The 25,436-nt window shown below is 35.9% G+C and overlaps 1 protein-coding gene across 1 annotated transcript; it reads left to right on the top strand.

Annotated features, from left to right (window-relative positions):
* Nucleotides 1-19,104: 19,104 nt before the first annotated feature.
* LOC136834181 (uncharacterized) lies at nucleotides 19,105-24,965 on the top strand. The gene is made up of 3 exons (XM_067096448.1): nucleotides 19,105-19,269; nucleotides 23,570-23,702; nucleotides 24,309-24,965. Exons 1-3 carry the CDS (start codon nucleotides 19,120-19,122, stop codon nucleotides 24,530-24,532), a joined length of 507 nt encoding a protein of 168 aa, XP_066952549.1. The 5' UTR covers nucleotides 19,105-19,119; the 3' UTR covers nucleotides 24,533-24,965.
* The last annotated feature ends 471 nt before the right edge of the window (nucleotides 24,966-25,436 follow it).

Raw genomic sequence — 25,436 nt, 5'->3', positions numbered from 1 at the left:
CGACATTTTCAAGATTTCCTGACAGCTATTAATCAACAACGTTCTTTTAGTGCCAATCAATTTATTATTTATATCACAATATCTCTTTCTTTCACCACTGGTTTTAAGTGATTTACTTATGAAAACAACAGTTCGTTTTATAACACAAACTGACAAGAAAGCAATAAACCTTGTTTCAATAGGAGTTTTGTGAAATTTTGCGATTCATTACATAAGAAACATATAAGAACACATTTATATATGTATATATACAGTATATATATATGTGTATATATATTATATTATATATATATATATATATATATATATATATATATATATATATATATATATATATATATATATAATATATATAATATGCACACACACGCGTGCGTGTGTTGTACGTGCGCGCGTGTGTGCGGTGTGTAAGTGCATCTGTCAGTAGTATTTTACAAACTGGAAAATCGATAGATTTTAGATCCTTTACCTTAGAACTTCCGCCTTAAAATACAATTGGCTCAAGAGATTAATATCAATATCAAATAAGTTTATGTGTGTGTGTTTGAGTGTAGCATTAACGTGAATTTATATATAATTTATATATATATATATATATATATATATATATATATATATATATATATATATATATATATATATATATATAATATATACACACATATATAATGCACGTTCCTAATAACACTAAAACACACTGAGCCTCTTGAATTAGTGGGCGTCAGTGGATAAGCACCGGATGGTCACCAAGAGTAGAAGGGCCCGGGACTAGCAACATCGTTTCAGTTCACGCAAGGTCTATGAGTACACAGTGTCAGAACCTTAATGCGTAAACGTACCTCCTACACACTGCTTACATAAGCATAGAAAACATCTTCAGCAAGGACTTATAAGCCTTGAAATGCTTTTGTAAGCCTTCTCATTGCGTCGATAGATTCTGCTGAATTGCGTGAAGAAGCCGATTGCGACACTCTCCAGTCACTCTTTATTAATCCCAGCCTTTGATTTCGAACTCCTCACGATCGAATATCATAGGAATGTTGTTGATAATGACCTCCAATGCTTCCTAACTGCTGAGATTCGGTGAACGTTGTACTCCATTTCTTCTTTGTGTCACGAAATGTATTTGATGATTTTGTCTAATTGCTGATTTTGTTCAATCTTTCCCTCTTTGGTCGAAGATTTTTCGTAATTGTGCTATTAACGGTTTCTTTGGAAATATAACTATGACTTACCTTTTATGTGTTTTCCTTACATATTACTATGCTCTTATTTAGTTTGCTTTAGTTCAGTAAGATATTTTTGTCTGTTCGTTGCATATGTGACATTTCTATTCCTAAGAAAATGATATCTTAGAGAGAGAGAGAGAGAGAGAGAGAGAGAGAGAGAGAGAGAGAGAGAGAGAGAGCAAACCTAATTCAAATGATATAGTCCACAATGAATTCTAATTCATCAGTTAACAACGCCTACATATCTTCTCTTCTTGGACTTGGTTCCTCGATACACAAAGCAATTTATGACCCTCTCACAAAGTCACTGTCTCTTGTTAACGTTGTTTTCCTCTGTTATTTATGGAAACAAATGACCTCCAAGACCGTTATTCGTCTCTGAGATAATTTTTAAAGACCACTTCAAGATCAGATTGGCGTCAGAGCAGCAAAGGTCATCAACAGTTAGAAGGAAAAAAAAAAAAAAGACATATCTTAAACGACACAACAAATATCTAAAAATAAGACGAACAAGATTACAGCACAGAAATGCAAGACTTATACTGTAAATACAGGACAATAAGCAAAGTTTTGCGAGATCAACACTAAATTGATGAAAATAATACCCATAAGCAAAAAAAGAGAACTGGAACGATAACTGTTGGAAGAATTTCGAGGATGTAAGTAAATATTAACAATGAATGGATTATAAAACTTAGACCAAAGGCCAAGCACGGGACCTAAGACGTCCATCAGCGCTGAAAAGGAAACTGAAAGTAAAGAAGGTTTTAATGGTGTAACATGAGGAAGACCTCACAGTTGCACTATGAAACAATTCTTTGGAGATGGTGGGAGAGTAAAAAGATAATATGAACGGAAGTACAGCAAAAGGAATGAAAGGGGTTGCAGCTAGGGGCCGAGGGAACGCTTCAAAGAACCTTAAGTAGTGTCTACAGTGCACTGCGTGAGAGGCACTAATGGCACTACTCCCCTATGGGGATAATAACTACGATGCCAAATATAATAATTTAAAGATGAAATAACATTAACAAAAACGATCATTTTTTAGGAAATCTCCACAAATATTTTATATAATAGTGGCGAGAGAAAGAGGAAAAGGACGAAGAGGTTTACTTTCCTCTGCTACTCCAAGTCAACATTCGCTTTCTCTCGGAACCCTTGTATGTCCATTAAGCTTCCTGACATACGACCCTCTTGTTATACGTCCCAGTGTTGTGAATGCCCTTGTATTAATTGATATGGATTTGATAACGTTTTTAGTGTCTGACCTTTTGGAAGGAGACCCTTTTCTCAAGAAGAAATTATACCACTTTGTTTTTTCTTGGAATGATTTGTTGCAGGTAGGTCAGCTGGCCAGCTGGCTGGTGCTCTCTCGTCTCTCTCTCTCTCTCTCTCTCTCTCTCTCTCTCTCTCTCTCTGTATATATATATACATATATATATATATATATATATATATATATATATGTGTGTGTGTGTGTGTGTGTGTGTGTGTGTGTACGTGTGTGTGTGTGTGTGTGTAAACGTGAGTCCACAGTTTGCGTATGTATTCACGCACGAATGTTAATCCTGTGATTATAAAAAATGGGTTTGTATGCATGTATGAGTAACAACACTTTTAAACGAATACAGTATACGTCAGTCATCGCCTTATTCCAACTTTAAAGAGCAGAAGCAACTCTGAAACACCTAAGAAAAATACCTACTACAAATTCACAGCCTTAGACTGATGCCTCATCAACAGGACGTCAACCATTTCCAAGTTATTTACCTCAACTATTTCTGCTGTTGCCTTGCTTTGGAAATCTCTTCCACTTTGTTTCCCCGTTTCCCATACTCTCCCTTCTTTCAAGAGCCGTTCTTTTTTTTTTTTTTTAACCATTAGGTCCTGGCTAGTTAAGGGAACTAGGGTGCCTGTTCCCTTGATTTCCTTTGTTCTAACGTTTCCAGCAAACCCTTCGTTTCCTCATTTTTAACAGTCTCAGTACATCTTAATCAGAATAGACTTCCTCTTTTGTTGCCAGATTCTGATAGCCCACTGACTTAATTTTAGAGTCTAAGCTGACGTCTAATTTCTAACGAACTATAAACCCATCGACCAATCTCCTAGAGTCCCGTTAATCCGTAATTTCCACCTACCCAATTTTTCATCAGAAGTTTCGATGATTTGGATTCTGAGAAAGAGAGTCGTTATAGCTCACAGGGTAGTATGCATACATGACGGGTCAGACGAGATGAATTACTTTGAAGAGAGTTAAGTTCTAAATCATTAAGTCACCTTATGTTGGTCATCCTAATATGCCAGGCTTTTATTCATGTTTTCAGTCTAAATTTTGTTTTTGTTCGTTTGTATTAATTTTGTTATTGTTTGTTTGTATTTAAGTTTTGACTATCTTTTCGCTTCAGCTCCAACAGGCTATTGATGTAAGTAATTTCTTTTTTTTCTTTACACACACAAATATAAATATATATATATATATATATATATATATATATATATATATATATATATATATATACATATTATATATATATATATATATATATATATATATATGTATATATATATATATATATATATATATATATATATATATATATATATATATTCTCTCAGGAGTACAAATAGGAGAAAATGCAGGCGGGTGAGACAGTGGGATATCTGACGATCTTCTTCGTCAGGAATTCAAGAAGTTTTGACTTAGAAGGCTTCGACAACAATACCCCAGAATCTCTCTCTCTCTCTCTCTCTCTCTCTCTCTCTCTCTCTCTCTCTCTCTCTCTCTCTCTCTCTCTCTCTCAGATAGGCAAGATAGGGCCGCGCTCGCGCCGCGTACGGGTACAAATTTCCAAACCTGAAAGTTTATAAGAGAAGCTCAAGAGGTTGGAATTCCTCCGACTTCAAAGTCTCCAAAATTGTTTTTGGCGGAGTTTGACGGGTCACGTGGGCCATCCACTTCATATCGAAATTCGAAAAGACTTTGGGGAAATTTATCGACAAACTTTGATGAAGACGGCGATGATAAGTTCCAAACCTCTCAAGAAATAATGGCAGAATTTCTAATGAAAAAGAATGCTACCAACTAAGTCTACTACTGCTTATAAATCACAACAGTAAAAATAACAACAAACCCAGAAGCATTACAACAATTTTAACAAACTTAGTTGTTACATAAGAGACCAGAGATAACATTATAATATCTAGAGAAGTCTGAAGTCGGCAACAGTGTTTCATCTCCAGAACAAGACAACACTGACACTTACATGACCGATCCACGAATTCTGCTCCTAACTTTCTACAAAAGGGAAAAAGTCCGACAGCAGAAGAGTATCTGAGAGAGCAATTAGTAATCTGAAGCACGTTGTTAATTAATAAAAAAATTACCGTTTGCCATCCAACCCTTCATTGGCAAAGTTGCATTATTCCACTGAGACTTCTTCTTCGTTTTAACGTGCTTTTTTTTTGAGACTACAGATTGTAAATACGAGATCCAGGCGTTTCCATCCGTCCTCTTTTCTCTGTACCCCTAGACGCTTTATATCTTTGCTATCTTTTTTTTCCGTGATATTCAGGCTAACGTCCCGCTTTACTCAGTGTACTATTTTCTTTGTCACTCTTCTCGTATTTCCTCTTTCCCTTTTGTACATTCAGTTCTCCGGTTAACGGCCTGTTTTTTGTTTGTTCCCGTTCAATGTTAGCCTATTATAAATAATAATAAAAATAACAGTAGGGTGAACCTCTGCCTGGGAACCGTTTGGTGTCTATATAGGCCTGGGCCATTTTCGATATCCAGCGCAGTTCTAGGCCGTAATCATTGTCGGGCGTTACAGAGAGAGAGAGAGAGAGAGAGAGAGAGAGAGAGAGAGAGAGAGAGAGAGAGAGAGACCTAATTACCTGAGGCCAGTGACGATGCAAACCTTGCCAAAATTTCAGAAAAAACCTGAAGCCTTAAGAAAACAAGTAAACTAACCAAACCAAAGACATTATCTCCTTTTGACTTCGATGGCGAAAATGCTAACAGTAACAATACCCCAATGGCAGGAACTTCCTGCAGTGGGTGTGCCATAGTCGGAACACAGGTGGTGGCACAAGAAGGTTCTTTGCATCATCCCCTGAGCCGCAGGTGCTTTGATTTTTTACCTTTTACTTTCCATCCACTCCCCCTGGCCTCTTTCTGCCTTCTACTCAGCTTTTGAACTCCTTTACCTTTGTCTTATTCCAGCTTTATCTCTCGATTAAAAACAAACGATTCGAGGAAGTCTTCTGGGAGTCAAGAACGTGATTCAGTTATCTGGTCCCCACCAGCAACGGCATAAATGGAGAGCCAACTGAGCCGTGCTATCTCGCTTCACTTTTGTTTTAGGTTTGTTCCTTTACAGATTATTATTAACTGTTATCTACAGCGTGGCCACATTTTTATCCAACAAAACAAAAGGCCATTCGCTTGAATGGCAGTCTCTTTCGGAACCAAATGTCATTATAAGATAAAAACAGAGTGAAATGAGAAAAGATAATTGGGTAGCATAAACAAATAAACTCAGGAGTGAAATAAACCAAGAGAGAGGCAAGTGTGCCTGAATATACCCTTAAACCAGGGGAGCACGAGTTCATAATCTTAGGCGTCGCCACACGAGCACGTTCTCTGGCATCTTAGCTTTAACTGCCAAACACTGCACCGACCAGGCAATATGTGTGGTCAAATTGAAGGAGCGTGTGTTCGTGATCACGTGACACCTCTTTAGCGAACATAAATGACATCTGTTTTGCATTTGTTTAGATAAAAATACCGGTTACTTTGTACAAAATTTTAAAGGAAAGATGTTACACAATACTTACAGGTTGTGTAACAACTTAATCTTTATTAACCGAAAAGTTGAGGTAACTTATATTCAGGTTCTCATAACGTAGCTTAAACGAACACGGGTGATTTTAGCTTTGCAAAAGTAGGGAATATATAACTTACTAGGGGCAAAATTTCTGTCAAAATTTAGGAAGAAACACGCGGACAGACAGCTAGAAACGTGCTCTTGTGGCACCGCCCTACGAATCTTCTCAACAATCTCTTCTTGCCTTCGCTGGAGAGTAAACATTGAAAGGTTCTCGATTAAATGCCCTTCAACGTAAACTCGAGCGTGATACTAAGGAGTGCAATAAACGGTTATATCTCAAGATGTTGAGTGGATACAAGAGGGTTCCCAGAGATGGTGTGTATTGACTTAAAACTTACGATAGGAAAGAGTGTTGCTAGTTCTCTCTCTCTCTCTCTCTCTCTCTCTCTCTCTCTCTCTCTCTCTCTCTCTCTCTCTCTCTTTATATATATATATATACATATATATACATACATATATATATATATATATATATATATATATATATATATATATATATATATATATATATATATATATATATGTATGTGTGTGTGTGTGTGTGTGTGTGTGTTAATCATGTTTTTGGTAAAGATAAACTGAACAGAAAGCCAAAAAAAGATATATTTTCAAAAAATACAAAAATTTTTAACGAATGAAGACAAGTATAACAAAATAAAACACATCCGTACTAATGCATGAGAGACGCTTGCGGAACAACCACACGACACCTCGTTGAACAAAGACAGAATGAGGACAAAAACACCACATTCCGGTCCGTGACTTGCACAAAAACCACGTACAACTTTCGCTGAAAGAGCGAGCATCGATCGAGTGGGACCCCCAGCTTGAAACTACATTCCACTGACCTAAGGTCATTCGACGACCCCGTGCCCTCCCCCAAGCGTCGAAACGAGATGAGTCACGAGTAAAAAGCATGGAAAGCACAAGAAGGAATGATTAAGGTCCAGGGTATGCCTGCAAATCAGCGGGTTCAAGCGCTAATCTCAAACAAATTTAGCCGAGTCTGTCAACACGATCGGAAAAGCTTACTGGAGCTGTTCTCATCGTTTATGCAAGCCAGCGGTGAGTTAATAAGACCTATTGGCTGATGAACTGTGTAGATCAAGCAGGAAGAGAAAGGAGCAAGTGACGGAGGTGAATTCAGAAAAGCAATAAAGAAAAAGTGCCGGTTAAAAATATTTCCTTCATTCTTATTTCGTCTGCACGTCTCTCTCTCTCGCCACAACGAAAAACTCAGAAAGAAGAAGAACAGAGAGAGAGAGAGAGAGAGAGAGAGAGAGAGAGAGAGAGAGAGAGTAAAGAATTAAGATGGGAAAATGAAGTGGAGAGAGAGAGAGAGAGAGAGAGAGAGAGAGAGAGAAAGAATTAAGATGGAAAACTGAAGCGGAGAGAGAGAGAGAGAGAGAGAGAGAGAGAGAGAGAGAGAGAGAGAGAGAGAGAGAGAACCCACATTAAGGAAGTTAACCACACCATCCTCGGGGGCGATAACCATCTCTGTCCCTGATTGGTGATTGGGGCGATTTCCATATATGACAAAGGTCCGCTGACGTAATCAATCTCTGCTAATCACGGTCTTTTCAACGCAGCCGGTGATTTTTCTTGCGATACAAACTTTGGCCAGTGATTGGAATACAGTCCTTTTAAAAGATGGCAATGAAATGCCAGGAAGTCCATAAAAGAAGCGCAGATCAGAGAGGTATCATGGGTGGGGGGAGAGTGAGAGCGCTTACATGTGGGCAAATATGCACATGCAAAGTTGCATAAACGCACGCACACACACATATATATGTATATATATATATATATATATATATATATATATATATATATATATATATATATATATATATATATAGAGAGAGAGAGAGAGAGAGAGAGAGAGAGAGAGAGGGTAGTTTCTTAACTCCTCCATTTCCTCACACCTATCGTATAAAATCTTCTCTGTAAGCCTTAAATCCGAATGGGAAATAAATAATAAGGCTGTCACTTCCGTGGTAGGAGTCATTTAAACACAAGGGGTGACATCGAGGACCGACTGACAGGCGTCAATTCGAATCCAGCCATGGAACAGACAGCCTCTTCATCTATTTCCCACTAGGATTCAAGGCTTGCACAGACAAGCGTATCCAAAATGTTTGAGGAAATTGGGGGTGTAATAAGACACTATGGATGGATGTATGATATTTAGGGCAAAAGCCCACGCACTGGGGCCAAGAAGGCCATTCAGTGCCGTAATGAAGAGAAAATAAATCATGTTAAGGTTATGAATTCAAGAAGGAAATGATTAATAAATAAAATGAAGTGATGTGACCAATAAATAAAGGTATGAAGTTTAATGAATGAAGTGATATATACTGTACATAATAAAAAATTTAATGTCATTAAAATTCTATGTGATGTAATAAATATATTAAGAAATAAATTAAATATCGTTAAAAATTTTAACACTTTAAAAAAGAGATGATAGCAGAAATATCTGCTTCATCTCCCAAAATATCAGAGAGGGATTTACCCTGGAAATATCTTTCTCTTTGTTAAAATATCTGGGGCAGACCACCAGAATGTGCTCCACTGTTAGTGTCTCGTCACAGTAAGCACACTCTGGAGGGCTGCTTCCTCCTAAAATAAACTGATGGGTTAAACGAAATAAGACACTATGGCAATATATGTATATCTTCTTCCCAGCTCAATTCCTTGTTGGGGTCGCTGTTTCTGATAAGCAATTTCAAGGTGTTTCTAACACCATCTGAACAGCTCGTTTTATCAATTGGGTTGCATGCATCATATGAAAAAGTGATTTACAATATTGACGTGGGAGAGTGATTTCTATGGAAACATGCGCCAAGACAAGAATCGGTCCGCGCATAGGGTTGCCCTTTGCTTGTAGCTCCTGGCATCTTGATGTAAGTTCAAACTATTTGGGGGCTGAAAATTAGTCTCAGTAAATTACCAGCTAAATTAACGTCATATGTATCAAGTGAGGCGTGACTGATTATGTTATATATATATATATATATATATATATATATATATATATATATATATATATATATATATATATATATATATATATATATATATATATATATATATATATATATATATATATATCTGTGTGTGTGCGTGTGTGTATTTATATATACAAATACTGTATATATAAATTTATATATGTGGTTGGTTCAGAGTAAGGCTGGTCTTGCTTAAAGGCAACTGTAAGTGGGGTAAAATGTTACAGGGATTCAGGAATCTAGAGTGGTCATCTGAAGATGGCCTTTTTCGCCTTAGGAGGGAGTGGCTCCGAAAGATGTCATCCTTAAGATTTTCAGCAAGTCTTTGCGGATGACATTCCTAGCCCATAAATTTTCTTTTACCCAGGCTGCCACCCATCACATCCCTAACAATCAGGAAAAGTTTATTGCTTCAAGTAAACAGAGGATTATTATTATTATTATTATTATTATTATTATTATTATTATTATTATTATCATTATTATTATTAAGTAATGGTATAGCATTATTTCTGTGCATCTTACTGTGAATACTATTCAGTAACATTAGCCTAACCCATTAATGCCGTCGAATGCATACGACAAGTATTATAATGATTATTTCAGCAATATCTGAGTGTAGCCATATATATTTCAGCAATATCTGAGTGTAGCCATATATATTTCAGCAATATCTGAGTGTAACCATTTAATTTGCTTCGTCTTGTATTTTTGTGCTGTCTCTGTTGTGTCTAAACACTTTGTTGAAATGGTGTTTATTTGAACCAGAATATAGTGTTATTATCATTATTTAGAGTCAAATTGTCAAATGATCTTACTCCCCTCATCAGCCACAGGTCAATTTTCATGTGAACGGAGCCTCTATGGAAGGTGATCTCTGGCCGATAAGGGGAATAAGATAATATGACAATTTGGCTCTAAACAGTGATAATAATACTACGTTTTATTTCAAATAAACATCTTATCAACATACAGTATTCAGACACAACGGTGAAAGTACTAAAATACAATAATATAAAAAAAAATAAAGTTACATTCAGATATTGCCATAATAGTCATAACAGTATGTGTAGAAAACATACATCAATACCAACGGGTTAGGCTAACGTCATCGAATAATATTTGCAGTAACATTAATTAATTAATAATAATAATAATAATAATAATAATAATAATAATAATAATAATAATAATAATACGATTGGTGGTTATATCAGATTCTTGAGATAAATGTCAGTACAGGAACAGGCAGAAAATTATGCCATATACAACAAGAAACGATTATCAACCGCCCTTCTTGATATGAGATCGATAAGAAGCGGATATCATTATAAAATACATTAGTAAAAAAGTGCTGGAAAACCAATGAAACATATAAACACTATAGGACATCCATCTCTCTCTCTCTCTCTCTCTCTCTCTCTCTCTCTCTCTCTCTCTCTCTCACACACACACACACACACATATATAAATATATACATATATAAATATATATATATATATATATATATATATATATATATATATATATATATATATATATATATATATATATATATATATACATATATATATATTTATATATACATATACATATATATATATATACATTTATTTATATACATATATATATATATATTTATATATACATATACATATATATATATATACTGTATCCACAATATATATTCAAACATGTATGCATACCCGATTTCCCACTTGCCCTAGAGACTGCATAATATTACTGGTTCCTGACCTTAGCCCTTGCTCAATACCCAGGCAACTCTTTTCACTGACCCATACCCCTGGCTAGTCATAAACCTTAGAGCCTCATATTTCTACCACCAATAACCTGTACTTTCTCCAGCATCAACACCGAGTTCCTCGGGTCTATAATCCATTGAAAACCATTGCATTTTCAGTAACTACAGTCACACAAAAATTATATTTCATGAAGCAAGACCCATAATAATAATAATAATAATAATAAAAAAAAATTAGTTAAAAAGATTTACTCGGAAATCAAAATGTCTTGATTTTAAGCCAAACGGTGAATCAACAAACACAAGTTCTTAATCTCAATATTTTGTACCGTTAAGAATATATCGCTGAAAAAATAAAACGTCAGTTAAAGACTACGGGTTTATACAATTCTGAGTAGCTTTACAAGACTATAACATAAGAAAACACAATTCTGAATGAGACTTAAGATGTTACTGCTGGATTATGATCTGCGTTTCCCGGTGCTTCCGTCCAGAACCTTAAATAATAAGCAACTTGTAACTGTGAATCCCCCAAAATAACATAAACCCAAGTTGAAAAACAACCCCTAAAATTTTTACTGCAAAGGATTTTCAGTCTTCATTTGCAAGCTCACAACGTAAATTCACAGTTTTCTGGATTACACCAGTTTAATAATAAATGGGTTCCAAAATACAAAAGTTGTGAAACAAAAACTTATCATCAAAACCTAGTAAATCACATTGTTTGTGGTTTCCGGCTTCTATATTCTCAACTCGGCCAATGGATTGGGACTGATTCAGATCCGCCTACGGACGTAAGACGTGTCTTAGTAACGCTCTTGCCCTGACCTTGATAGACAAGCGGAATGCCCTGAAGGGAACGGAAGTTAGCATTTGTTGTTTTGAACTTTTTGTGATTGATTCTGTAAAATACTGTGTTACGTCAAATATTCTATACTGCTTTCTTTCATTCCAGAGGTCGATGGAGTACCAATCCTGAGAAATGGTAAATACACCAACCACATGAAGGATGCGATATTATAAGTCAAGGGAAAACGAGAAAATTAAGAAAATTCCAAATCCTGGCAGATGAGGACAAGAAAAGGTAATGCGCTTCTTGTCCGTTTAATGACTGACAGAATTATTGATGTATCTGCCAATTTATTTATGAATCTCCATACGAATGAATGACCTGACGGCTCTAAACGCAGGCACCTCAGAAATATAGATTTGATTCCTCGCTAAGCAACAGGGCTAAACTGAACGGTTCAAAAGACAAAAAACAAAATTCAATACAATACACCATTACAGTATGTATTTACTCTTTTGGGAAGAGGGTCACATAAATAAACTCGCCAATGAAGCACAATTACTGTCCCAGAAAGGTTTATTTGCTAACATTACGAAAATATTGCCCAATAAAATATTCCATCCCAACACCGCTGACAGTTGTTAACAACGCAACGTACTGTCCCCATCAACGTCAACACATTTATTAAAGTTAATAAGTTGTCTATAACGCTATTATATTAAAAGAGAAATATGACACCTGTTAAATCAACTTTATGGACAGTTCTTTCTGATATTAAAGTCATTTTGGCACTGGGCTCGTTTGTCAACTGCAAAGCTCTATTCTTTTTTCAATAACATTAATATACTCTAAAGCAAGTAACCAACAATGTGCCCTTTTTATGTGAAAATAACTTTTAAAACGTAGTTAAAACATAACGAGACAAAGACATTCAAATTATGTTACAAGATTCTTCGACCAGAATCATTAGCGAACCATTTCTGGATCTACGTAAATCTAGGGGAGATACAAAAAGAGAGGGGGAGTGAGCGGGAAAGCCTCCACATGACCCAACCACCATTACAGCTGACCTAAACGGCCTGTAAACCACCCAATTCGATCCCTTTCTTCCTCACAGGGAAACATCCCCCCTACTACAGACTTCTGTTTTAGTCCCTCACTCCCACTACAGTCGCAGTCTCGTGCAAAAGAGGGAGGAAATTGTACGTCAAGGCAAATTTTAAGTCGAGAGAAATAATAGTCATTTTATGAGTAAAGAAAAAAAAGGATAAAATAATATGCATGATTTAAGACTGGAAATTTGTTTAACTTATTCCGGATATAATACTCAACCGTCTAGCTGAGAGAGAGAGAGAGAGAGAGAGAGAGAGAGAGAGAGAGAGAGAGAGAACAGCCATGATCACAGAATTGCTAAATATGCATTTTGCTCTAATGGGAATTTCCTCCCGCAGTAACATCCATGATGGAATCAATACACACCGATATCAGAAGTAACAGCTTATTAGGCATCCTTCACCGACATCTCCAGTTTACCACGAGGGAAGGAGAAGAGTCGTCGAGTTTTCCCATGGCCAATGACAGTCATTCCCCTGTTATGAACATAATTCCTTTGGAATGTAATGGACACGAAAGAAAAACCATGATAACAGGTGTAATTCTTTTACGTGTGACAAATGGGGTGGGACAAAAAGATGGAAATGATGGTAAAAGGTGAAACTTATAACGTAAGGGACGAAGGAATTGACGCGTGCAAGTCCAGAAAATGTGTTTCTTCCCTTAATAATGTTGAGAGAGAGAGAGAGAGAGAGAGAGAGAGAGAGAGAGAGAGAGAGAGAGAGAGAGAGAGTTCAGATGAAAAATTCATGTGTCTTGCATTAAAAGCTGTGACGTGAAGAGAGAGAGCGAGAAGATAAAATTATAATTCTTGCATAAAAAGCAGTCACGCACTTAGAGAGAGAGAGAGAGAGAGAGAGAGAGAGAGAGAGAGAGAGAGAGAGAGAGAGAGAGAGAGACTTTGCAAGATAAATTCATAATTGGGCAACTGAACTTTACCCCGTACTGAGAGAGAGAGAGAGAGAGAGAGAGAGAGAGAGAGAGAGAGAGAGAGAGAGAGAGAGAGTAGTATCTTTTCTCTGGTTTTCATCCAAGGCAGGTGTCAGGCTCTTGGCCGTAGCCAAATGTTCCAGCATGTTGCATTGTACTGTAGTTGCCTTGGTCAGGAAAAAACAAAAAAAATAAAAAAAGAAAAAAAGAAATTCTCTCTCTCACTCACACAACAATAACTATTTGGTGAACCGGAGCACTGACATATATGTGGCGCAATTCCGTTAAGTTACAGGCTAACAATAATACTGCTATTAACGTTTTTATACATTTGTGAATCTTGTTTTTATACATTTAATTTCCAACTGATATGTGTGACCTTTTTTTTTGAAAGGAATACACACACAAACAGGAAATCACTGTTCACTAATGATATTAATAATTTTTTTTTTAGCAAGGAGTAACGGAAAACTTCGACTAAATAATAATAACAATCACTGCATTTGGGCGAGGTATGCGTGCCATAAAAACTCCCGTACCGTCTACAGTGAGCCAAGCCAGGCTCACTGAACGCAGTATCTAATTGATGACATTCATTTCAGGAATTAGTCAAGAACTCATAAGAATAACAATATCAAAATTATCTTAGAGACAAAAGTTAAATGAAACTAAGAGAGTTGCGGCACAAATACTAGGAAAGCAAATATAACAAAAATACAGCGTGTCTTCTTTCAAATACTCAATCTTGACGTCAAGGATAAAACTACATTGGATATGATTCCCAAACCAGATCAAAAGTAAGAGTCTGTCTTCAAGACATCAAGCAAGTAAAATGTTAGAGTTTTAATCAGACATTTTAATCATATTCAGGGAACAGCAAAAACAGATTTAATATATAAAAAAACCATCAGCAGAACCAACTACCCCACACTTTATATATATATATATATATATATATATATATATATATATATATATATATATATAATATATATATATAAATATATATATATATATATATATATATATATATATATATATATATATATATATATATATATATATATATATATATACAGTATATATAGAATGCCCTTCTGCCCTGGCCTCGCCTCTCAACAGTAGCTTTCTACCAGGTATACAATTTACTGCTTAAATCAACAGAGGCACAGCGGTTTTTAACAGAATATGCCTGAATCGTTCCACCTTGCCCGGCATCAAACTTGGGCTCACGACCTACTTATCACTGGACTACCTGGAACCAGACACACACACACATAATATATATAAATATAAATATATACACACACACACACACACACACATATATATATATATATATATATATATATACTTGTATATATATACAGTATATATATATATATATATATATAGTGTATGAGATTCGGTATTATCACTTTTATTTTCATTTCACCATCATCATCTCATCTCAAAAGTGTCTTCCGTCATTATCTTCGGCTATTCTATTTCAAGATAATAAAAGCAGAATTAACCAGGAAGGGCATGACAGAGAGTAAACCCAAAAGGGACATTCCTTATCTAAACCCCCAAATTTTACCCTCGTCCGGATTTGCCGATTCTATTTAGATTAGCTCTCTCTCTCTCTCTCTCTCTCTCTCTCTCTCTCTCTCTCTCTCTCTCTCTCTCTCTCTCCATTCTTTTTTTATCCCAGTCACATTTTGGGAGGATAGTTGTCATTCTATAAGCATTTACTTTTTAGTTCCTTACCTTTGAAACTGTAACAACAGAATATATGTTCTAAAGAGACATCAACTTTGCATTTACTTTTTAGTTCCTTACCTTTGAAACTGTAACAACAAAATATATGTTCTAAAGAGACATCAACTTTTCATAGTTCATGGAATATATAACAAAGATCATGATAGTACTTTCAATTGTGAAGTGCAGAGTACAGGATGAAAAGTATCCTTTACATTCAGAATTCATTGTGTCCAACAAGGTCACTTCTTTTTGCTTTATTTTTGCCTCTCTGTCTGTTAAAATTATTATATGAAAACTGATGAACGGATTCCGATGAAATTTAATTAAAACATTGATTGGTAGAGCTGCTCCAACTGATTAACTTTTGAGGGATATTTATAAAGATTTGACAATTTTCTCGCAATAGAAACCACGATAAATATTCCTTTAACACTGATCAAAAGTGGATCATTTGGAAGGAGTCGCCAATATAGTGTTGGCATCAGATTTCACAAAAATTTGCCATTCAGTTCTAAAGGTATTTTGCGAAAAGTGGCACACACACAGATTTGAGTAAGCAAATATGTGGACACAGAGCTTGGTATTGTTATGGAACACGCCGAAAAGAGACACATGATAACAAATAAATTAATAAATAATGTATAGGTATTAATATACACCAGCCAGCAAAATATTAAGAAAAATAACGCAACATCGCTCCGAGAAATATTAAAAATATAGCTAAATAAATATGTTTGGTTGACTGATTTCTGTAGAATGGTTTAAAATAACTAAGGTCATCGACGCTGGAAATGTAATTATTATCTGTAACCTGAACAATAATAAAGGAAATCGTGACAAAAAGAAATTCCAGTACAATTCATAAATACTTCACGCCCGCTCATGCACCGGAAGATCAGGTAAAACATTTGAACATCAGCGTGAACAATTCTAATATTATTAAGTACTAACATACGAGCAAAATTCAAAAGATCATTAAGTGTTCACATGTGAACATAATTCTAATATCATGTGTTCCGATGGAAACATAATTCTAACATTATCAAGCGTTCACATGGATATAATTGTGACATTATCAAGTGTTCACACGTGAGCATAATTCAAACATATACTGATTTACTCACTCACAAACTCAATTCGTGCATTGTTACTGCTTATAAATACTTAACTATAATTATAAAATGATTTACGTGACTACGTTTAAGACCATCTGGCTTTACAATAACGCTTAGTCTTAATCACTCAAGTTATTTAATTCATACTCGTAAACTATTTAGTTCTCTCTCTCTCTCTCTTCTCTTCTCTCTCTCTCTCTCTCTCTCTCTCTCTCTCTCTCTCTATATATATATATATATATATATATATATATATATATATAATATATTAGATGAATAGAAAACTTGAAATCTTTTTATATGTGAAATTGAAGGGAACAACTGGCCTCTCTGCGTTCGAAGGCTGTACAATTAAGGCTAGGACGTGAGGGGCCGTGTTTTCTCGTATATCCTAGAGTATACACACGTGTTCGGGTTCGTGACTGCCTATGCGTGTGGGAAAAGAGCATGTTTGAGAGAGAGAGAGAGAGAGAGAGAGAGAGAGAGAGAGAGAGAGAGAGAGAGCGCGATGGGGGAAATATGGTGCCCCGAGAAAGAGTGATGGGAGAAATATGGTGCCCCGAGAAAAGAGAGGAATGGCATGTTACACACACACACTTTTGCTCACATACACACACCCCCCATCACACACACACAAACACACACACAGAAAGTTGTGTCAATACACAGAATTCTCCCGGTCTTTTTCTACGGAAACTCATTTTCCCAAATCCAAATACATCCATCCACCTTCACTGTCGTTATTACCTACTCAAATGACGGTCAAATAACGACCAATACAACACGCATAATGTCATGATTCGCTGCCAGTAACTAAAGGAGTTAAGCGAAAATGAATAAAAGGCAGAACTTTAATTACTACAACTTACCTAGATACGTGTCCCTAAAATCGGGGTTTGGGCTCGCGTCCCATCGATGTAAACAAAGAGTCACGTGCTCTTATTGACATTCCTCGAAGGGCTACATCGATCGATCAGAAGGACCACGACCGGAGAACAACTACAGCGACTCTTGTTGAGACGATATTGAAAACATCCCGATAAGACGACAATTCTCTTTCTCTCTCAATAAATAAACTAAATAATAAACCCCTTTCTCTCTCTCTCTCTCCCTATACAACGCATTTCAGCATACATTCCTCCAGTACCTCTTGAAAAGTGAACTGAACAAAACTGCAAACAAGAAAGAACAGGACATTGGTACATTGAAAAAAAAGCAAAAGAGCAAGAAAACAAACAGAAAGCAAGCAGCGAGGACAACTAAATGAAGAAAGTGATAAATATAAAAACCATATCAGGGGAATGCAATGCGGCGTCGTTCTGCCCAAGTCTTTGTAAAATCCAACTTGACGAATTAGGCAAATTGATGCAGATACCAGCAAAAGTCAAAAGACCTCTTACTGAAATTAATGTTTACGTAATCTGAGCCAAGATTTCTTCCTCCTTAGGACTTGTCTGTTATTGATTCTCTCGGCTGAATAAGCGAGGTTGCAGGAGAGGGTTCTAAGAAGAAAACATCAGCCTGATGAACATTTTGTGATGTGATTAATGTAAGGAAGTCGGATTCGAGGTGCTGCTGATGAGACTTCGTACGAATGGAAGTGCATGAATTGGGTGTAAGGCTGTGGATTCGTTTTTAAAGGCTACCAATCCTTCTCTCAGTGATAAAAGGATGAAAGAGGCATGGCCAATCAAGTTTCCTCAGAGGCCACTTCCTAATTAAGGAAAACCAAATCAGACGTCATGAACACAATTTCTGTGTGGGAGCAAGAAAAAAATTATATCAGAATGAAGGTATGAGGGTACCGTTCAAGCATGAACATTCACCTTTACTGAGTGTTATCAACGCCCAGCAAAGTTTCATATATATAGCTGCATCACTTTCTGCAGAAATTAGACTAACACTACTGGCATAACATTCTGAGTGCATGCGTACAAAAACAAACCAACACACACACACACATATATATATGTACAGTATATATGTGTGTGTATATATATATATATATATATATATATATATATATATATATATATATATATATATATATATATATATATATATATATATATATATATATATATATATATATATATATATATATATATATATATATATATATATATACTGTATATATTGTATATATATTACATAGTATTAGCAAATTAGACGAACAGATGTGTACATAACTGTAATATATAATTTATAAACTTACAACAAAAAAAATGGAAAAAATTACATAAAATCTGGGAAACGAATTTATATACTGGATTAAAAATGTTTAATTTAGTTTAGTTTACCCCAAGTCACAGATAATGAAATACACAGTAACATTCACAAAACATTTTCATTATATCAACATGACATCATCTAACAATGAGGTTCAAAAAAAAAAAATCACGAATAAAACCGAAGAAGATAATAAATATCACTTCATATCTCTCACAGTAATTTACTACCAGGTAAACCACATTTCAAGGTTATTAAGCAAATTCGGCAGGTCCTTTTTTTCTGTTTAAATGTAGCTCTAATTTCCATGACACGACATCTTCAACTTTCAGGACAAGAAGAAGAAGACAAAGACAAAGAAGAAGAAGAACTAAGTACTTTACTTAAAAATTTCAGCTGTGAACTGGAAAGTGAACTTGAAAACATGGAAATTCCCAAAGCGAGTTTAATCCATATGGTGAGTTACAGCCATCGAGTTCTTTGTAGCTTCGAAGTCCTACCCATGCACATGGGCGGAAACCTCTTGGGTGTAGTTGCAAAATGCATTCTCTTATGACTAACTTTACGATGATTATCACGCAAACGTTCGGCAATCTTTAAAGCCAGGAGGTTTTCACACTCAGAATACTGTATTTATTCAAGAGCGTCTTGCATTTTCCAGCTTGATAGCAAGTTTATTTCTACGTTTTATCAAGCAATGTCTTAGGCTCTCCTAAAAGCCAAGGTTCAGTGAAGGTGTCTGGACCTTCAATAACCTACGGCTCCCAAAAGGTTTCAACCCCCTCATAGGTGAACGACTGACCTGGCGAATGGGGAAAGGGAGAGCGCTAAATCTCTAGAGCCCCATTAATGACTCAGCAGGCCCCTTCTATTACTAGCCTCCCTGAGGGTTAAACCCCATGCACCAATCCCTTTTTATCCCAGATATAGTTAATTTGGGAACAAAATTTCCTTAAACCTTGGTTGCCACAGAAATGTGCGAAAATGTCACCGTGGGAAAGTCTTCCTTTTAGAAAAGATGCGTTGAGACATTTAAGACAAATCTCCATCATAAAGTCTTATAGTATCCAATAATATATATAAAAAAATACCCAAGGGATAAATGGTGGCAAAGATTACCATTCTGCTCTTTAGTATAAAGAATAGGGCATACCTGCGGAGATAATATGGTGTGGGGGGATGGGGAGGGGGCAGGCTATCTGGCTGGGTAAGGTGAGATTTTACTTTCTGCTGTATTTCCCTTGTCCTCCAGAAATGCAGTCTCACACTACATTGTACCAAGAGATGTCAATCTCAATTGGTGTTGTAGGGATCAGGGCTTTACTTTGGCCTAACACATCTGTATTAATTTACAGCAGTATTGTACCTTTTTAAAATTTACTAGTGAATCTAATAAGTATTTCAAGGTAATTTTCTTCAACCAGCCAACATCAACAAGGCAATACAAATGAAACCAGCAGGAAATACAATACTTGTATTTTATTTCTTGCTATTGTACTTGTTCTTGTATTATACTATGCCCTTTGATCTTGACCTCAAGGGTAAGAAATTTGGAGCAAAAATGCATATTGTTTCTGTCATTTCTAACCTACAAGTAGTTAAATTCAAGACTACGCTGTGCAATTCTACACCAGCTTTTTGTTTTCTTTAACCAAATTCATTTCAAAGAATGCATCCAGACTTTGATCTAATGACCTAACCTAACTACTGGATCTAGACTATTGCTTGTACCATTGATGGCTGAACATTGAAAACCAACTCTTCTGCCATGAGTGTATTTGGGAGAAATGAGTTCTCTGCAGTTGAAGGAAAAAACTTCAGTGTAGCATCCTCTCTTAAGATCATCAATTGGAAAGTGTTTTAAGACTGTCAGAGGGGCTGAACTATATACTAGGCGAGCTAGGCTGGCTATTGTTAAACCTACCAATTTTGAGTATGGAGTATATGAATATGGGAAAGCTATGCCTCCAAAAAAATAAAATACTAATACACTAAGAATGGCTAATCATAACTGTCATTGTCCTGTAGTAATTAATCTCATTACAAATGGGGATAGAATTCCGGCCATTCCTTGGCCTAACTTAACTTGGAAGAACCATAATTGTTTTAAATTCATATTCATGAATGTATTTGCAGAGGTACAATAACTTGCCACAGATGCACAATAACATAACTTGTCATTCAGTGGCACCTACTGTTATTGCTTACCTTGGTGCCTATGAGGACAGAACTAAGCCGCAAAATGTAGTTGAGGTGCAAGTCAATGGAAGGGAATTTCTATTACATCAGTGCTAGATACTTAGCCAATAAAAAATGGGGGAAAAAGAGAATAAGACTATCTGCACACAAAACACACACATATATGTATATAATATATAATTATATATAATTATACATACATACATACATACATACATACATACATACATACATACATACATACATACATACATATTTTATAGCCTCTAATTCACACGAGACATGTCACACTTTAAATTTTAGGCCACAAATATTCCTTCGTATCAAGTTCACTAAGGAATCTAAGCTTAATGGGTTCGGTACAGAGATGACACAACTTACCCTTTCATCTACCAAGAGAGATGTAAACTGATTTTCTGGTGTTCTGTACATACTTCTGTTAAGTTCCAGTTCTGTGCTTGCCTAAAGGAAAATGTATGGTAGACTGAAATCAGCTTTATTTATCTCTTTGATAGCTAAAATATTCGCAGGGCAAAGTGAATTCCATGTTAATAAGTATTTGTGGCGTATGTGAATTAGTGACAAAATTATCATATATGGCAATGTGTTACAAACTTAGCACATAGCAATCGTGTTGAGGACAGGCTGATTATACTCTTGTCTCTTCTCAAATCTAAACTAAATTCTCTCTGGCAAAGGTTATGCCCCTCTATTGAATTATCCCAAGAAGCTTTTCTTGAACTTGCTTAGCCACCTCACTATCAAGCCTTTTGTGCCCTCTTTCTAGACTGAAGAAAGTATTTTCGTTTCATTTATGATGTTTCCTGCATCATTATGATACATAGTTTCTCTATGACCTTAGGAAGCATTTTGAGGGCTATGCAAATAATTTTGAAATGCATGACAGATCATAGCAACAGTATCATTGTTCTCTAGCTTGTGGTTACCTATGAAGTCATTCACTGCCTTTATTGCATCAGAGCTGATGTCAGTATCATGAGAGCATTAAGAAGGAACAAAAGCATCACAACAGATGTATACAGACAAACTAGGTGAGTGCAGTGCTGTGCATTGTTTTTAAACAGAATGAATTAGTACAGTGCATATGAAGAGCATGTAAATGTCCACAGAGAATCCACATACACACTGAAAACTACGATGTATACACAGTTTTGTCGTGTGCAATGGCACACTGGTAATAGGTGACGATATAATACAAGGGCTAGTACACTGCTCCACGGCTTGGCATACTACTTTCTTATTCTTTGTTACACTGAACATAGCAAGAGATATCTTGTACATGGCTTACCAAAAGGGGTTAACTTAGTCAAGTTTCCTTATATTTGGTATAACTGAGATTTACATTATTTCAGGGCATACTATAAGGCTAAGACATACTACAGGGCAGTTCAAGACATAAAATGTCTCAGAGGAGGTACTTGTGTAAGATACATTTCAAGGAAGAACACATTCCTTTTAACTGACAGGAATGGGCCTCCATAATTTGGCAGACTAGTTAAGATTATGTTAACAAGATTGGCCAAAAATACTATATCATTCATAAGCAAAAGTATATTTCACTGACTGCAGTTCTTTAAAGCATTCCAAGCTGCAGAAATTGAGGATTCAAACAGTTAGTGGTGTAATACGCGGAAAATAGCCCTGTAATGGGCTAATATATCCACTCACTAGGATAGATTAGATTGCATAAACATTACAGGCCAATATGGCTTGATTCCTGTAACTGACTGGGGCATAAATTATCAAGAGTCAGTATATGCTACCAACACTAGCATTGCCTATCAAATGCTTCAAGGAGCTCAGTGAGTTTACCACCCCCCAAAAAAAACAAAAACAATTATTGTGTAAATACTGAAGACAACTTATAATGAATAAATATCATTATTACTAGCCAAGCTGCAATCCTAATAGGGAAAGTAGAATGTTTCAATTTCACGGGTTCCAATAGGGAAAGAAGCCCGGTACGTAAAAAATACAGAAGCAAAAATAAGCTGAAAGGGAGATGAAGCGAATAAAAACGAAATATTAAATACATAATTTATAAAGTGAGACTCAATGTGAGTCAGCTCAACAAGAAAGCGTTTTCTGGGAGTTTAGGAAAAAGAAAATGAACTTATTTATCTTTGTTTGCTGAGCAGGGACAGTCGTTCATTAGCATAAACTTACTTTGCTCATAAAGCTAATTATGCTAATGCTCAATTCAAGGTAAGTATAAACTGACGTTTTAGAATGTAGAGCCAGTTAATATTTCATGTACTAAGAGCTTAGCAATATGAAATAAATTAGCTTGCCCAAAACAGTTCTAAATTTCAAAGTATCCAACAAATATGAACTGATAGCCTCTCAAGTCGATGTTAACGATATGAAACTTGGGTTTGCTCCTTAAATATCAATGTTGTTATAAGAACCTCTTAGTTCAAGTATCACTGAGTATATTATGATCATCTCGTATAGTCATAGCTGTGCTGGATACTTGATTTAATTTGGGAATATTTGTTACCGCTGACATTTTTTCCTCTTTCGCTTTCCCTCTCAAGAGCCCCTCAGAGAAAAGACAGTACCGGCTTCAGAGGGAAACTCACCTTCTGGAGGACGTGGTCAAATACAAGACAGAGAGACTGCTAATTCTCAAGGCTGAGAACGACCGCTTGAAGCACCAGCTACGAGGAAGTGAGTTGATCCTTCAGATACTTTTCTCTACTTCAGTCGAATATTTTAGTAAGCTCAGGTCACTCAGAATCAAGAATTTACATCAGTTCGGTACTTAGCAGTTTGATCCGATTATTGAAAATGTTTTACTCAAACATTTTACAGACCATTCAAACAGGTTACCTCAAATGGACATTTCATTTCCCTAGAGCGGGAAAATTTTAATAGAATACCTCCCTGAATTTTTTTGTTTTAACATTTTTTTCCGAATACAGTTCAATTTATAACCCATCCTTATTGCCTACAACAACCAAAAGAATGACACTGATATTTTCAGCTCACAATTACAGAGTGCGTGTTTAATTCCCTTTACCATCAAGCCATTACGTGCATTCCAAATATTATTATGTAACAGCTCACTTCATAATAAATAGGAAATCGCCTTGCTGAGAGAGAGAGAGAGAGAGAGAGAGAGAGAGAGAGAGAGAGAGAGAGAGAGAGAGAGGGCGGGGAATTCAATATTAATAATTTAAAGAAGTGGTCGTCAGATAAAGGAAAGGATGAGGCAGGCCCATTTGCACCTTTTCATTCCCATCAAATCCCTGCTTCATAATGATTTCCTTCCAGAGATAGAACGTGCTTACAACGCCCTGGAAACTGCAAGCAAGACGACAGACCAAGGTGCGGCGACTGCCGAAAACGGCAGCGAGACAGCCGAACAAGGGCCGGTGTCTACCGAAAACGGCAGTGAGGCGACGACCTCAAACCATGAGGCAAGCCGCGGGAGAGCTGCCCCTTCGGCAAGGAGGAACTTGCTGGGTCACACTGGTGTTCGGCCCTCCCAGTCCTGACGTAGGACGCCCGGAGATAACGGTGGAGGTGGTTTTATCCTGAGGTATCTTAGTGTTTTTTTTTTTACCAAAGTTCCTAACGATGGAGCGAGTAATTTTTACAAATAGATTGTTTATGTTTTAAGGTCCCTGTTGGAGATCTGTTTACTTCGTTCGTTACGCTCTTTTTAAAGAGAAAATACCTTATGGAAAGGGAGAGAGAAATACCTGTGAATGTTTATATGGTCCTGACGCTTCTTAAATGACTAAATTTTAAGTATCTCAGAATGTGATATGATTGATTATTGTCATTTGTATCGGAATTGATAAAACATTCTGTAAAATTTCGGGTTTGATAAGTGTTTCCAAAAGCCCATAGAAATGCATTCTCTGATTATGTTACTTCCATCCTGGAATATAGAATTACAGATATGTAATAAAAATTACCGACGTCGTTATGAATTTTATAAATTCCCGTAAACGCCTACCTCATTAGTTTGCAAGAGAGGCTACTGAGACCGGATAAGCAATATTGCTGGGCAGTGTGCACTCGATACTGGTCTTTGATACTTGCATTCACAATATGTTTCTTTTATATAACAATACACACACACACACACACACACATATATATATATATATATATATATATATATATATATATATATATATATATATATATATATATATATATATACATATATAAATATATACGTATATATTTTTTTTCTGATACCTATTTAAATATAAGATAATTGGTTTAACGACATTCAACTTTTAACGTTTCAAAGATGCTAAATTACCCAAAGGTTAAACTAAAAAAAAAAAAAAAGACATTATTTCTATATCAGAAGTCTGATGGCAATTTAAATCTACAGAAAACGGCATAGTTGAAAAGCTTCGAAGATTTAAGAGTAAGACAAAT

This window comes from Macrobrachium rosenbergii, chromosome 53 (assembly GCF_040412425.1).
Source record: "Macrobrachium rosenbergii isolate ZJJX-2024 chromosome 53, ASM4041242v1, whole genome shotgun sequence".
In the NCBI taxonomy this organism is placed as follows: domain Eukaryota; kingdom Metazoa; phylum Arthropoda; class Malacostraca; order Decapoda; family Palaemonidae; genus Macrobrachium; species Macrobrachium rosenbergii.
The sequence above is the reverse complement of the archived record's forward strand: the minus strand, read 5'-3'. Positions and strand labels throughout refer to the sequence as shown.